The sequence below is a fragment of the Procambarus clarkii genome, chromosome 41 (assembly GCF_040958095.1).
Source record: "Procambarus clarkii isolate CNS0578487 chromosome 41, FALCON_Pclarkii_2.0, whole genome shotgun sequence".
Classification (NCBI taxonomy): Eukaryota; Metazoa; Arthropoda; class Malacostraca; order Decapoda; family Cambaridae; genus Procambarus; species Procambarus clarkii.
The window spans coordinates 907,094-919,814 of record NC_091190.1 but is presented as its reverse complement, the minus strand read 5'-3'; the positions used below and the strand labels follow the sequence as shown (position 1 = coordinate 919,814).

The 12,721-nt window shown below is 50.2% G+C and overlaps 2 protein-coding genes across 2 annotated transcripts in view; both read left to right on the top strand.

Annotated features, from left to right (window-relative positions):
- The window catches only part of LOC138373053 (exportin-7-like), a 174,123-nt gene that overhangs the window by 26,106 nt on the left and 135,296 nt on the right, over window positions 1-12,721 (top strand). The window contains exon 4 of the mRNA XM_069339073.1: window positions 7,052-7,322. Within this exon, the coding sequence (XP_069195174.1) occupies window positions 7,052-7,322 (271 nt within the window). The remainder of the gene's footprint in view (window positions 1-7,051; window positions 7,323-12,721) is intronic.
- The window catches only part of LOC138373269 (uncharacterized), a 78,896-nt gene that overhangs the window by 63,625 nt on the left and 2,550 nt on the right, over window positions 1-12,721 (top strand). The gene's annotated exons all lie outside the window — the stretch shown is intronic.

The following is a 12,721-nucleotide window of genomic DNA, read 5'->3' as shown; positions in this document are numbered from 1 at the left end:
TGTGGGGCGTCTCCTGGTATGTGTGGCGCCCTTCCCCGACTGCGAGGCTGTCGGGGTCGATGCCTTCGGCAGGACTGGTCGAGGTGGGGCTACCTATGCCTCTTCTTCCCCCCCCCCCCCACGCTGTTGCACCAGGTCCTGGCTTGCTTGGAGACGTACCAAAGGAGAGTAGTCCTGTTGGCCCCATGGTGGCCGGCCCAGCCTTGGTTTCAGGCGCTGCTTGCTTGGTGTCTGATCCCAGGGGGTCTTCCCATGGCTCCGCATCTTTCAGCAGATTGGGCCAGTCCATTACATTGCTGGTTTGATCTTCTCTAGTCTTCGCGTCTGGTCTTTCTGTCATGGGTGTATCACAACTTGTATGGTGAACAGGTGGCTTCGTTGATGGTGTCCCACCTGCGAGCTTCGTCTCGATGGCAGTATGAAGTTTCCTGGTGGTCTTTTCGTTATTTCTTGTCCCTTCTTAGGTTTTCTTCTGTTTTGGTTCGGAATGCCTTGTTCTTCCTTTCTTTGTTGTTTCAGGACCGTCATATTATGCCGATTATTGTCGCCTCGTATCGTGCGGCTTCAGCTTGCGTTCGGGGTGGATGTTACTTCGGCCCCGTTTCGCAAGATGCCTTGTGCGTTGTATCACCTCCGGCCTGTTCATGCGGCACCTGAGCCGTTCTGGTCGTTGGACTGGGTGCTCTCTTTTTCTTTCTTCTCTTCAACTTGGTGTGGCCCCTTCAGTTCAAGATTGTTTTGCGAAGGCTCTTTTCCTGTTGGCATTGGCCTCTGGGGGTTGGGTTAAGGAGCTTCATGCTCTCCTCCAGCGCAGAGGTTTCTGCTCTTTTGGTCCTGGGGGTAGGTTTGTTCGTTTGTAGCTGTCTCTCTCTTTTCTTGCAAAGAATGAGACTGCAGCTTTCTGGAGGGGTTTTTGGGTTGTTGATGCTTGGTTGGTTTGGCCAGGGATGCATCATAAGTTGTGTCCAGTTGTAACTTTTCATGTTACCTGCAAAGTAGCTCCCCCTTTCCCCTCCAGGGAAGGGGGGAGCTGTGCAGACATGTGGCGTGGCATGTGTGACGTCATGCTCGTTTGCTCGTTTTCAATTGGGGAGCTCTGTCCCCTCGTTAGTCTTCTTTTATCATTTTAACCAGAATAGATGTTTGTTTTGAGGTGCTTACCTTTCTGGGTGCCTGGCCCGGCACGGGCCAGGCACCCAGTGGCAGGCATAAAATATTCCAAATCCCACGTGCATTTCTATAGGCCACTGCTCCTCGTGCCTCTGAGGGTGCCAGGTTCTGATTCGTGGTCCCTGGTAGGCCTAGAACTCAATTCACACTGACTGATGCCAAAGTCTAATGATATACATATCAGCTTGGATAGCTCCAGGGAGCCTCCAGGACTCACCCAGAAAATAGCATTTCATTACATTCAACGCTGGTTTTCTGGGGGGAGCCCTGTCGGCTCCCTGGAGCTATCCAGGCTGAATGGATAGGTATAACTTTCTGGCATCAGTCAATGTGCTTGGAGTTCTTGCCTACTGGGTTTCAAGAGCCATAACATGGCCCTCTCAGAGAGGCATGAGGAGCAATGGCCTAAAGAAACCCCCCCCCTGTGGTTGGGAGCGTTCTATATCTGCCATCGACCAGGACAGGCACCCTGAAAGGTAGGCACCCCAAAACAAACCCCTATTCTGGTAAACTATTGCTACCGAAAGCCGAACAAGTGGACAGAACTTCCCAAACGAAAATTAGCAAACGAGCATGACGTCATCACGTTGCCGCGCTGCCGTCTGCGCAACCCCCCCCCCTCCCCGGAAGGGGTAGCCCCAGACCCCTCGTGCCGGCTACCCAACACTAGTTCTTGGCTGATGGGTTCTGGTGTAGTCACGTACCTCTGGTTCCAGAATTTTTGTTCTCAGTCCTGTGTCTGGTGACGTGGGCTGTTTCTCCAGGGGGTGTGTGAGCCAGGAGTGATGTTCCAAGGTACTCGGGCTGCCTTCCCTAGGTGCCCGGTAAGTACTGCCCTTGGGGCCTCCTTCCACAAGTCACCTTGGAGTCTGCCTCCGTGGTGCCTTTTACTGCTTGGTACTTGGCAACCCTTGGGGTCTGCTGGGGTTTTCTTGCCCTTGTGAGTCCCTGGGTAGGGGATAGTTATCATCACTGGTAGGGGTGCAGGGTACTGCACAGCTAGTCTTCTAACATTATAGCGGCCGGCTCTGTTCCGCTCGGGTACGTTGTCCTCTTGCGAGGTTTTTCTTTTGTTTTTGTTCTGCCTGGTGAGAGGGGTCTCTCTGTTATTCACTGGTCGAGATCTGTGTTTTTCTATTGTTGGTGGCGTCTCCCGCTAGGCCCCCATGAGTGGACACTTCCTGGGGGTTCAGCTTTAGCAGTTTGTTTGGTAGATTTGGGCGCCGGTTCGCAGTACCCTGCCTGGGCTTCCCTTAGCGTGTACCCATGGCTAAGGGCCCTGGAAAACCCCATGGAGGCTCTGTGGTCTGCTGGATGTGACCCCTGCGCCCCCCCCTCGCATCTTGCGAGTTTGCAGGTTGCTCTGTCCCCTTGTCTCAGGGTGACGCTCGCCTGTTTTGCCTCTGCCATGCTGCCTGTTGGGTCGATGTTGTTTCGACCAGGAGTTGTGCGACGTGTGTTGTCTGTACGTGCTCCAGTTCACCCAAGCCACTGTTATTGATGTACGGGTGCGGGCAGCTGCGGCGTTGCATGCTAGGTTTCGGTTGCTGCAACGCTCTAGTTTGGTTGCCACCCCCGGATGCCCTGCCGAAGGGGTTCCCAGGGTTGGGGAGGGGTTGCTTGGGGGGCTTAGGCCTCGTTTTGCTTTGCTAAGGGTTTTATACCCTCAGAGCGGGGCTTGCAGTTCCTAAGAGTGAGTTTTTTTTCCTTCCCCTTCTGAACTCTTGTTGGTTTTGGGTCTACCCATCTCTGGGTTCGGTTCCCTTCGTTTCGGGATCCCTGCACGTCCCTTGGTCTGGGGTGTCTTTGGGCTCGTTTGTGCCTCCGGGCGTTTGTTTGTTTGTCACGGTATTCGTTGGTTCGCGAACCTCTTCAATACTTCCATTGTTCTTGGGACATCTGCTGACTTCCGGTGCGTTTCCCCTCCAGTCTTCTCTTGTATTCACTTCGTCTCTCTGCCCTGTTTCAACATTCCTCTTATTCGTTCCCTTGCCTTGTACGTGTGTACGTATGCCTTGCTGATGTATGTACGATATGTGTACATACGACTGGTGTACGAGCCGCACTGGCCGGCAGACGGGTGGTGCGGTTCGTACCTCAGGCGCTGGGGCCGGGGATATCGTTTTGTTTCTGAACGGTGTACACATGTGTGAGGGTTGCATGTTTTCTTGCGGATTCTATGCTGTTTTTGCTCCACTTCTCTCCGCGTATGACACCCTGGGTACTCGGTGTTCTGGAGCAAGGGTGGGATGGCTCCGAGTGGCGCCGCCTCTGTACTGCATGCATCCTGTCTTCTCCTACTGGGCTCGCTCCTCTGGACGTTCTCAACTAGGGGTGCTCCTGTTACATTGCAAGGTTCAGCTGTGTCGTGACACGGTGGTGTGTCTGTTTTGTAGGTGAGTTTGTGCTGTCTGGCGACACAGTCGGCCAGGTCTCGCTGTTTGGGGGTACTCGCCTTGTTGTCCTCCCCTAGTTGTGCTTGCTCTTGGCTCTTGGTCCCGCCTCTCCACTGTTCATCTTCAGGCGTACAGGTTCCTGCACCTATTGGGCTCTTTCTTCTCTACATTTGCGACTGTGTATGGAGTCTGCCTCCACCACATCTCTTCCTAGTGCATTCCCCGTACTGCCTACTGACTCTCGGAAAGTTCTTTCTATGTGTTTGTGGCTCCTTTGGGTTCTCAGCTTCTACCTGTGTCCCCTCGTGCGTTGTACCACCCATGTTACATATTCCATCCTTGTCTACTCTGTCACTTCACCACTTGCCAGGGTAGCATCTTTGGTAGCTAGCTGGGGTGTTAGGTGTTGTGTGTTTTGTTTGGACATTCCTTCGTTCCCCCGGTCCGTGCTTTGTGTCCTTCTTCCTTGACTTGGTCTACGGTCTTTGGACACTCCTTCCTTGTCTATCTTCAGTGCCTAGTGCACCCTGATATCCATGGTGTCCCTCTGTGCATGTCGTTGAGGAATGGGACTCACTAGTGAGCATTCTGCATCTACATCCGCCACCAAGATAATGTTCTTAATACGAGACTAAACCCAGTGCACTGACACAGAAGTGAAACAGAAATGGGGAACAGGATGGAAACCCCACATCCGTTTCAAATTTTGACCCGCATTTCCCTATAATGGGGTTATCGTGAATATCCGAACTCAATTATGGGCTCTCCATAGCCCGTGCTCCATGGACATTCGTTCTGCGTCGCTAAATCTCAAACGACAACAACACCTGTGTATGTGCGACCGCCCACGACACGCGTTGTGGTTGGTCGTGTTACGTTGTGTTCCTGGCAGCTCCTGAGTTAATTTTTCCGTGTTCTCCCTGCAGGCTTTTGTGTTGTCAGGTCTGTGGGAGGTTGTGGGCTTCAGGTCTACCGCTCCTGCCCTCCTGGTTCCTTTTCTTGGGACAGGAGTAGCTTGGATTCCGGTCCTGGCTACAGCTTTTCTTTGTTCCTTTTCCGTAACATGCGTTTTTGTTTTCTTGCGGAACACGTCCTGAGTCATTCTCCTCCTGTATACCTCATTGACGCATGCGTCGTTCTTCCCTGCTGGAGCTGGTTGCGCTACTCCTTATGGTTGCGGGGGTTCCTCGCATACGGGGCATTCTGCTCATCCGGGTTGGTCCCATTTGGTTCGCCAGGGTTCCCTGGCGGCCGTTCCTTCTGGTTTTGCTAGCCTTGTTTGGGGGCCCTGCTTCCTCAGTTCTGATCCTGTGGGGCTTCCCGCGGCTGTGCCTCTTTTGCAGTTCAGTCCAGCCCTGTACAGGGCTGGTTCATTCTTCCCCTCGTTGCTTCGCGTCTGGGGTTTTTGTCTCGTGTTCTCGTCGCTAGTGTGGGTGCTGGTGGCTTCCTTGTTGGTCTCCTACCTGCGTGCTTCATCTTGGCGGCAGCGTGTTGTTTCCTGGCGGTCCTTTTGGTTTTCCTATCACTGCGAAGGGTTCTTCGGTCTCTGATAGGGTTGTCTTGTCTTTACCTTCGGGGTTTTTCCGGGACCGTCCTCTGGTGCCGTGTACTGTTGCTTCGTCCTGGGTGGCGCTTGGGGTGCCGCTCCAGCTTGCGTTCAGTGTTGCTGTTCCCTTTACTCTGTTCAGCTTGCTTTCTTGGGCTTCGTTCACCTCTGGCCTGCTCTTGCACTTCCAGTGCCATCCTGGTCGTTGGCCCGGGTGGTCTCTCTTTCTTTTCCTCGGTTGTCGTGATTCCTTCGGTTTGGGTGTGTTTTTGTTTTGTTTTCCGGTCATCTTTTTCTATTGCTGTTGACCTCTAGGGGTCGGGTTGGGGAGTTTCTGGCTCTCCTCCAGCACCCGTGTTTTTCCTGCCTCGTTGGTCCTCGTGGTAGGTTGTTTGGCTGCAGTCTCCTTCTCGGGTGATGTTTGGGTCTACTGCTTTCTGGAGGGGTCCTTGGGTTGCTGCTTGGTTGGTCAGGCCTGGGGTGCTTCCCTTGTTGTTTGGTTGTGGCTCTTCACTGTTATCTTCGCGTCTTGGCCTCTGCGGGGGCTGTGAACGCATTTTGGTTTGTCTGGGTTCCCTTCCTTTCCTCCTTCCTGTTCTGGGGTTCAGGTCTCCCGGGTCATCTGCAGGGTCCTTTCTTCTCGTCTGTGATCTTGTTTTCATGTTAGGGCGCATGCTGTCTGCCTTCCAGGTCCTTCCTTCTTTTCCTTATCTTTGGTGAGGTACCTCCAGGGAGCCGACGGGGCTTACTCCCAGAAAACCAGCGTTGAATGTAATGAAACTCCATTTTCTGGGTGAGACCCAGAGGCTCCCCGGCAACCCTCCCTCCCTCCGGTCGGTGATGTTTTTCGCATATTTTGACATCCAGCCTAAGAACTGCCGGTTGGATCACCGGTGTCGGGGTCTGGGGCTTCCCCTTCCCGGCAAGGGGAGGGGGTTGTGCAGATGTCGGCGCGGTGACGTGATGACGTCATGTTAGTTTGCTAATTTTGTTTGGGGAGTTCTGTCCACTCGTTCGGCTTTCATTAGCAATATTTTCACTAGAATAGGAGTTTGTTTTGGGACGCCTACCTCTCTGGGTGTCAGACCCGGTCGATGGCAGACATAGAATGCTCCCAACCACAAGGAGAGTTTCTATAGGCCATTGCTCCTCGCACCTCTCTGAGGGGGCCAGGTTCTGGCTCGTGGTCCCCGGTAGGCAAGAACTTCTAGCACTTTGACTAATGCCAGAAAGTTATACATAACCATTCAGCCTGGATAGCTCCAGGGAGCCTCCGGGTCTTGCCCAGAAAATGGCGTTTCATTACATTCAACACTGGTCTTTTGTTTCAATCTAACTTTCTGGTGGCTTATTTCTCAATTAAGGTGATCAGGAATCCCATTCTGTCTTTTTGAGGGGTGCTGGTAAGCTTTTAGTGACTTGCAAGGGCCTGGTGTGACTTGAAATGTGTGGAGCTAACATGATGGCTAGCAACAACAGGGAGCCACGAAAGACTTTCCAGAAAGAAATGTTTCATAACATTCAATGCTGGATTTTTGTGGCTTCATTTTATACTGCATATTGGTGCAGGCAGTTTAGATTAATTTTGGTACTGATTTATGACCTTATACAGTAATCATATTTTGTTTTTATATAAATAAAATAAATCATAATTACAGAAGTTTATTATCTCTTACTTCAGTGTTAAACCAAGAATTCTTTATTTTGATTATCATTTATTTGCTTATATTTTTTTAATGAAAAAAATTAATATGCATGTTGGACACAAATTATACAGAAAAATTTCATTTTTGCAATGGTGTGCCATTCAATATAACTATAAATAAATAAGTTGCAGTGCTCTAATTTCTTAAATCATTGATAGAGAATTACAAGTTTATAACATTGCAAATAACATTTATTTACCGTATATGATATCATAAACTGTCTACCATTTCAGGGTTCAGTAGAGCAGTGTGTGATTGGAGTGCAACTACTTGCCCAACTCACTGCAGAGATGAACCATGTCTCAGAATCGGATAAAGATAGATCCCTTACTAAACACAAGCAAATAAGAAGTTCATTCAGAGATAATTATCTGTACGATATCTTCAAGCTGTCCTGCAGACTACTTGGAACTTCTGTAGTCAAAAGAGGCGAACTGCCAAAGAGTTTTATCAACTTTGACGAGGAAAACCAACACAGATTAATGAAGTTTCTTCTTAAGTTGGGTAAGAGTATCTCAAATAGTAGACAAGCTGAACTTAAATTCTAAATTGCAAGGGAACATTCTAGGGCTATTTCTGAGGGGAGAATGTATTTTAGAATGAATGTATTGGGCTAATGTATTTTATATTAGACCGGGACATTAGTTGAGGAGTTCGGACCTACCAGGGACCACGAGCGAGAACCTGGCCCCTTCAGAGAGGTTTCATGGAGCAATTGCCCTGGAAAATCCCCCATGTGGTTAGGGGTTTTCCTTATCTGCCATAGACTGGGGTAAGGCACCCCAGAAAGGTAGGCATAACAAAACAAACCTCCCATGGTAAGAAACTAACAACAAAACCGAACAAGAGAGGTAGAACTACCTTCAATCCCAAGGAAACAAGCAAACGTAACACACTACTGCCACACCGCTCGTCCGCATAGCCCTCCCCTCCCCAAGAGGGAGATGGGGTGTGGGGCCATGAACCTCACAGCACCGGCTGCATAGCACTCTAGTTCATAAGTTAATGTCAACCGGGTCAGATGCTTCTCTGGCCTCGGTTTCCTAGGCGGTGTTTGCCGCCGTGCTGCTCACTGCCGTGTTTTTGTGCTGTGCGGTGGCCAGGTGTTCCTCATCAGTACTGGGGCTGCTTGTGCTTAGGGAATTCCTTCAGCAAGCGCCCGGTGAGTACTGCCCCTGCGTGTCAGGGTTATCTTCCTTGGGGCGTTCGGGATCCATTCCCGTAGGGGTTCTTGCTGCTCGGCATTTGCCTTGCCCTTGGGGCCAGCTGGGGATTAGGGCCTTTGTTTGGCCTTGGATAGGGACTGGTATCGTGCTGGTTAGGGCGTCAAGGTGTTTGCGACCTGACACCTACGTGGCGACTGGTTCCTGTTTCCTCTGGGGATGGTGTACTTTTGTGGGGTTTTTCTTTTCTTTTTCTTTTCATTTGCTTGGTGGGGGGGGGGGGTCTGCCTTGTGTGGCTATAGTTCGACTGGTAGTGTTTGGTGGCCCTCTGCTAGGTCCCCGTGATTGTACATGTCACAGGGGTTTTCAGTGTTAGCCTCTACCCCTTGTTAGTTTTGGGTGTAAACCAGTTAGCGACATCTTGCCCAGACTTCCTGTAGTTATCTCCCTATGGGCCCTGGAAAACCCTGTCGGGGCTCGGTGGACCAGTGGATGTGTCTTCCGAGTTCCAACCCATCTTGTGCGGGTTCGTTGGTTGCTGTGCCCTTGTCTCAGGGTGACAGTCGCCTCTTTTTACCTCTGTCATGCTGCCTGTTGGGTCACTGACACCTTGACCTAGAGTCTTGCGAGTTGTTCTCTGCTTGTTCTTCAGTACTCTTCTGATATCCTTACTGTTAGGGTATAGGCGGCATCCGCATTGCATGCTCAGTTTAGGTTGCTGCAACGCGCTAAGTTGGGTTTCGGGGTCAGGGCGGGGTTTAGTTGGTGCCGAAACTCGGGCGGCTTTGGGGGCTGCTCCGTTCGGGTTGGGAACGGAGGTTTTCGAGCCTGTTCCTCCTGCCAAGGCTTCTGGGGCCAGATTCACGAAGCAGTTACGCAAGCACTCAAGAACCTGTACATCTTTTCTCAATCTTTGGCTACATTGTTTACAATTATTAAACCGTTAATGAGCTCTGAAGTACCAGGAGGCTGTTTATGACAATAATAACAGTTGATTGGGAAGTTTTCATGTTTATAAACTGTCTAATAAATGTAACTAAAGCCATAAAAGATTGAGGAAAGATGTATACTTTCGTAAGTACTTGTATAACAGCTTCGTGAATCTGGTCCCTGGGTCTTACCTTTCTTTGCTGCCTTTTCCCTGGACTCTTCCTTTCTTCCTTTTCTTTAAGGGCAGAGGGGGTGGAGGACGGCTCTGCCCCGGAGCCTCTGTTGCGGGTTCCCAGGGCTGTGGGGGAGGCCCGCTAGCAGTTCTGGGGCTATTTGCCCCTGCCTGGGTTTTCTGCTTTCTGGGTGGGGTTTTTCGTCTGTTTCGTCTGCTTATTTCCCACATTTGCTGGGGGTGTTTTCAGATCTCTTGCATTGGTCGCGTCTGCTTTGTTCTGGTGGCCATTTTCTTCCTGCGGGTTGCTTCCCAGCCTGGTCACCGGGACGGCGATGCCGTTTGTTTACCTGTGCCTGGGTGTGCGAGCTCGTGTTTTGGGGGAGTTTTTTGCCTCCTTCAGGGGTTTTATCCTCCTGTTGCCATTTCTTTGCTTTTTCTGAGGTGTTCTGCCCTTCTACTGTTATAAACAATAAACATCACTGGTGCAAGAACTGAACCCTGTGGTACTCCACTTGTGACATTTCTCCATTCCGATACATTGCCTGTGTGTGTGTGTATAATATTATATATTAAATATTATATATATATATATATATATATATATATATATATATATATAAGGCGTCTATATATATATATATAAGGTATGTAAGGCGTCTTGTACATACCAGTTGCGTTGCTTCTGGGAGTATGGGATCGAGTCACTTCTGGGGTGTGAGTTTTCAGTTGCATATTGTCCAGGGGACCATTCTGGCTTGTTCGCATTTGTGTTCCTCACGTGTGCCCCTAAGAATGAGGTGATTTGGTAAAATGCTATGCCCAAGATAACTATCCGAGTGCCGGCGGTGGGGTGGTTCAAATAGCCTCGGCTATCACCTCATTTTGTCCGGTCGTGATGGTCAAGTGGATTAAGGCGTCTTGTACATACCAGTTGCGTTGCTTCTGGGAGTATGGGTTCGAGTCACTTCTGGGGTGTGAGTTTTCAGTTGCATATTGTCCAGGGGACCATTCTGGCTTGTTCGCATTTGTGTTCCTCACGTGTGCCCCTAAGAATGAGGTGATTTGGTAAAATGCTATGCCCAAGATAACTATCCGAGTGCCGGCGGTGGGGTGGTTCAAATAGCCTCGGCTATCACCTCATTTTGTCCGGTCGTGATGGTCAAGTGGATTAAGACGTCTTGTACATACCAGTTGCATTGCTTCTGGGAGTATGGGTTCGAGTCACTTCTGGGGTGTGAGTTTTCAGTTGCATATTGTCCAGGGGACCATTCTGGCTTGTTCGCATTTGTGTTCCTCACGTGTGCCCCTAAGAATGAGGTGATTTGGTAAAATGCTATGCCCAAGATAACTATCCGAGTGCCGGCGGTGGGGTGGTTCAAATAGCCTCGGCTATCACCTCATTTTGTCCGGTCGTGATGGTCAAGTGGATTAAGGCGTCTTGTACATACCAGTTGCGTTGCTTCTGGGAGTATGGGTTCGAGTCACTTCTGGGGTGTGAGTTTTCAGTTGCATATTGTCCAGGGGACCATTCTGGCTTGTTCGCATTTGTGTTCCTCACGTGTGCCCCTAAGAATGAGGTGATTTGGTAAAATGCTATGCCCAAGATAACTATCCGAGTGCCGGCGGTGGGGTGGTTCAAATAGCCTCGGCTATCACCTCATTTTGTCCGGTCGTGATGGTCAAGTGGATTAAGGCGTCTTGTACATACCAGTTGCGTTGCTTCTGGGAGTATGGGTTCGAGTCACTTCTGGGGTGTGAGTTTTCAGTTGCATATTGTCCAGGGGACCATTCTGGCTTGTTCGCATTTGTGTTCCTCACGTGTGCCCCTAAGAATGAGGTGATTTGGTAAAATGCTATGCCCAAGATAACTATCCGAGTGCCGGCGGTGGGGTGGTTCAAATAGCCTCGGCTATCACCTCATTTTGTCCGGTCGTGATGGTCAAGTGGATTAAGGCGTCTTGTACATACCAGTTGCGTTGCTTCTGGGAGTATGGGTTCGAGTCACTTCTGGGGTGTGAGTTTTCAGTTGCATATTGTCCAGGGGACCATTCTGGCTTGTTCGCATTTGTGTTCCTCACGTGTGCCCCTAAGAATGAGGTGATTTGGTAAAATGCTATGCCCAAGATAACTATCCGAGTGCCGGCGGTGGGGTGGTTCAAATAGCCTCGGCTATCACCTCATTTTGTCCGGTCGTGATGGTCAAGTGGATTAAGGCGTCTTGTACATACCAGTTGCGTTGCTTCTGGGAGTATGGGTTCGAGTCACTTCTGGGGTGTGAGTTTTCAGTTGCATATTGTCCAGGGGACCATTCTGGCTTGTTCGCATTTGTGTTCCTCACGTGTGCCCCTAAGAATGAGGTGATTTGGTAAAATGCTATGCCCAAGATAACTATCCGAGTGCCGGCGGTGGGGTGGTTCAAATAGCCTCGGCTATCACCTCATTTTGTCCGGTCGTGATGGTCAAGTGGATTAAGGCGTCTTGTACATACCAGTTGCGTTGCTTCTGGGAGTATGGGTTCGAGTCACTTCTGGGGTGTGAGTTTTCAGTTGCATATTGTCCAGGGGACCATTCTGGCTTGTTCGCATTTGTGTTCCTCACGTGTGCCCCTAAGAATGAGGTGATTTGGTAAAATGCTATGCCCAAGATAACTATCCGAGTGCCGGCGGTGGGGTGGTTCAAATAGCCTCGGCTATCACCTCATTTTGTCCGGTCGTGATGGTCAAGTGGATTAAGGCGTCTTGTACATACCAGTTGCGTTGCTTCTGGGAGTATGGGTTCGAGTCACTTCTGGGGTGTGAGTTTTCAGTTGCATATTGTCCAGGGGACCATTCTGGCTTGTTCGCATTTGTGTTCCTCACGTGTGCCCCTAAGAATGAGGTGATTTGGTAAAATGCTATGCCCAAGATAACTATCCGAGTGCCGGCGGTGGGGTGGTTCAAATAGCCTCGGCTATCACCTCATTTTGTCCGGTCGTGATGGTCAAGTGGATTAAGGCGTCTTGTACATACCAGTTGCGTTGCTTCTGGGAGTATGGGTTCGAGTCACTTCTGGGGTGTGAGTTTTCAGTTGCATATTGTCCAGGGGACCATTCTGGCTTGTTCGCATTTGTGTTCCTCACGTGTGCCCCTAAGAATGAGGTGATTTGGTAAAATGCTATGCCCAAGATAACTATCCGAGTGCCGGCGGTGGGGTGGTTCAAATAGCCTCGGCTATCACCTCATTTTGTCCGGTCGTGATGGTCAAGTGGATTAAGGCGTCTTGTACATACCAGTTGCGTTGCTTCTGGGAGTATGGGTTCGAGTCACTTCTGGGGTGTGAGTTTTCAGTTGCATATTGTCCAGGGGACCATTCTGGCTTGTTCGCATTTGTGTTCCTCACGTGTGCCCCTAAGAATGAGGTGATTTGGTAAAATGCTATGCCCAAGATAACTATCCGAGTGCCGGCGGTGGGGTGGTTCAAATAGCCTCGGCTATCACCTCATTTTGTCCGGTCGTGATGGTCAAGTGGATTAAGGCGTCTTGTACATACCAGTTGCGTTGCTTCTGGGAGTATGGGTTCGAGTCACTTCTGGGGTGTGAGTTTTCAGTTGCATATTGTCCAGGGGACCATTCTGGCTTGTTCGCATTTGTGTTCC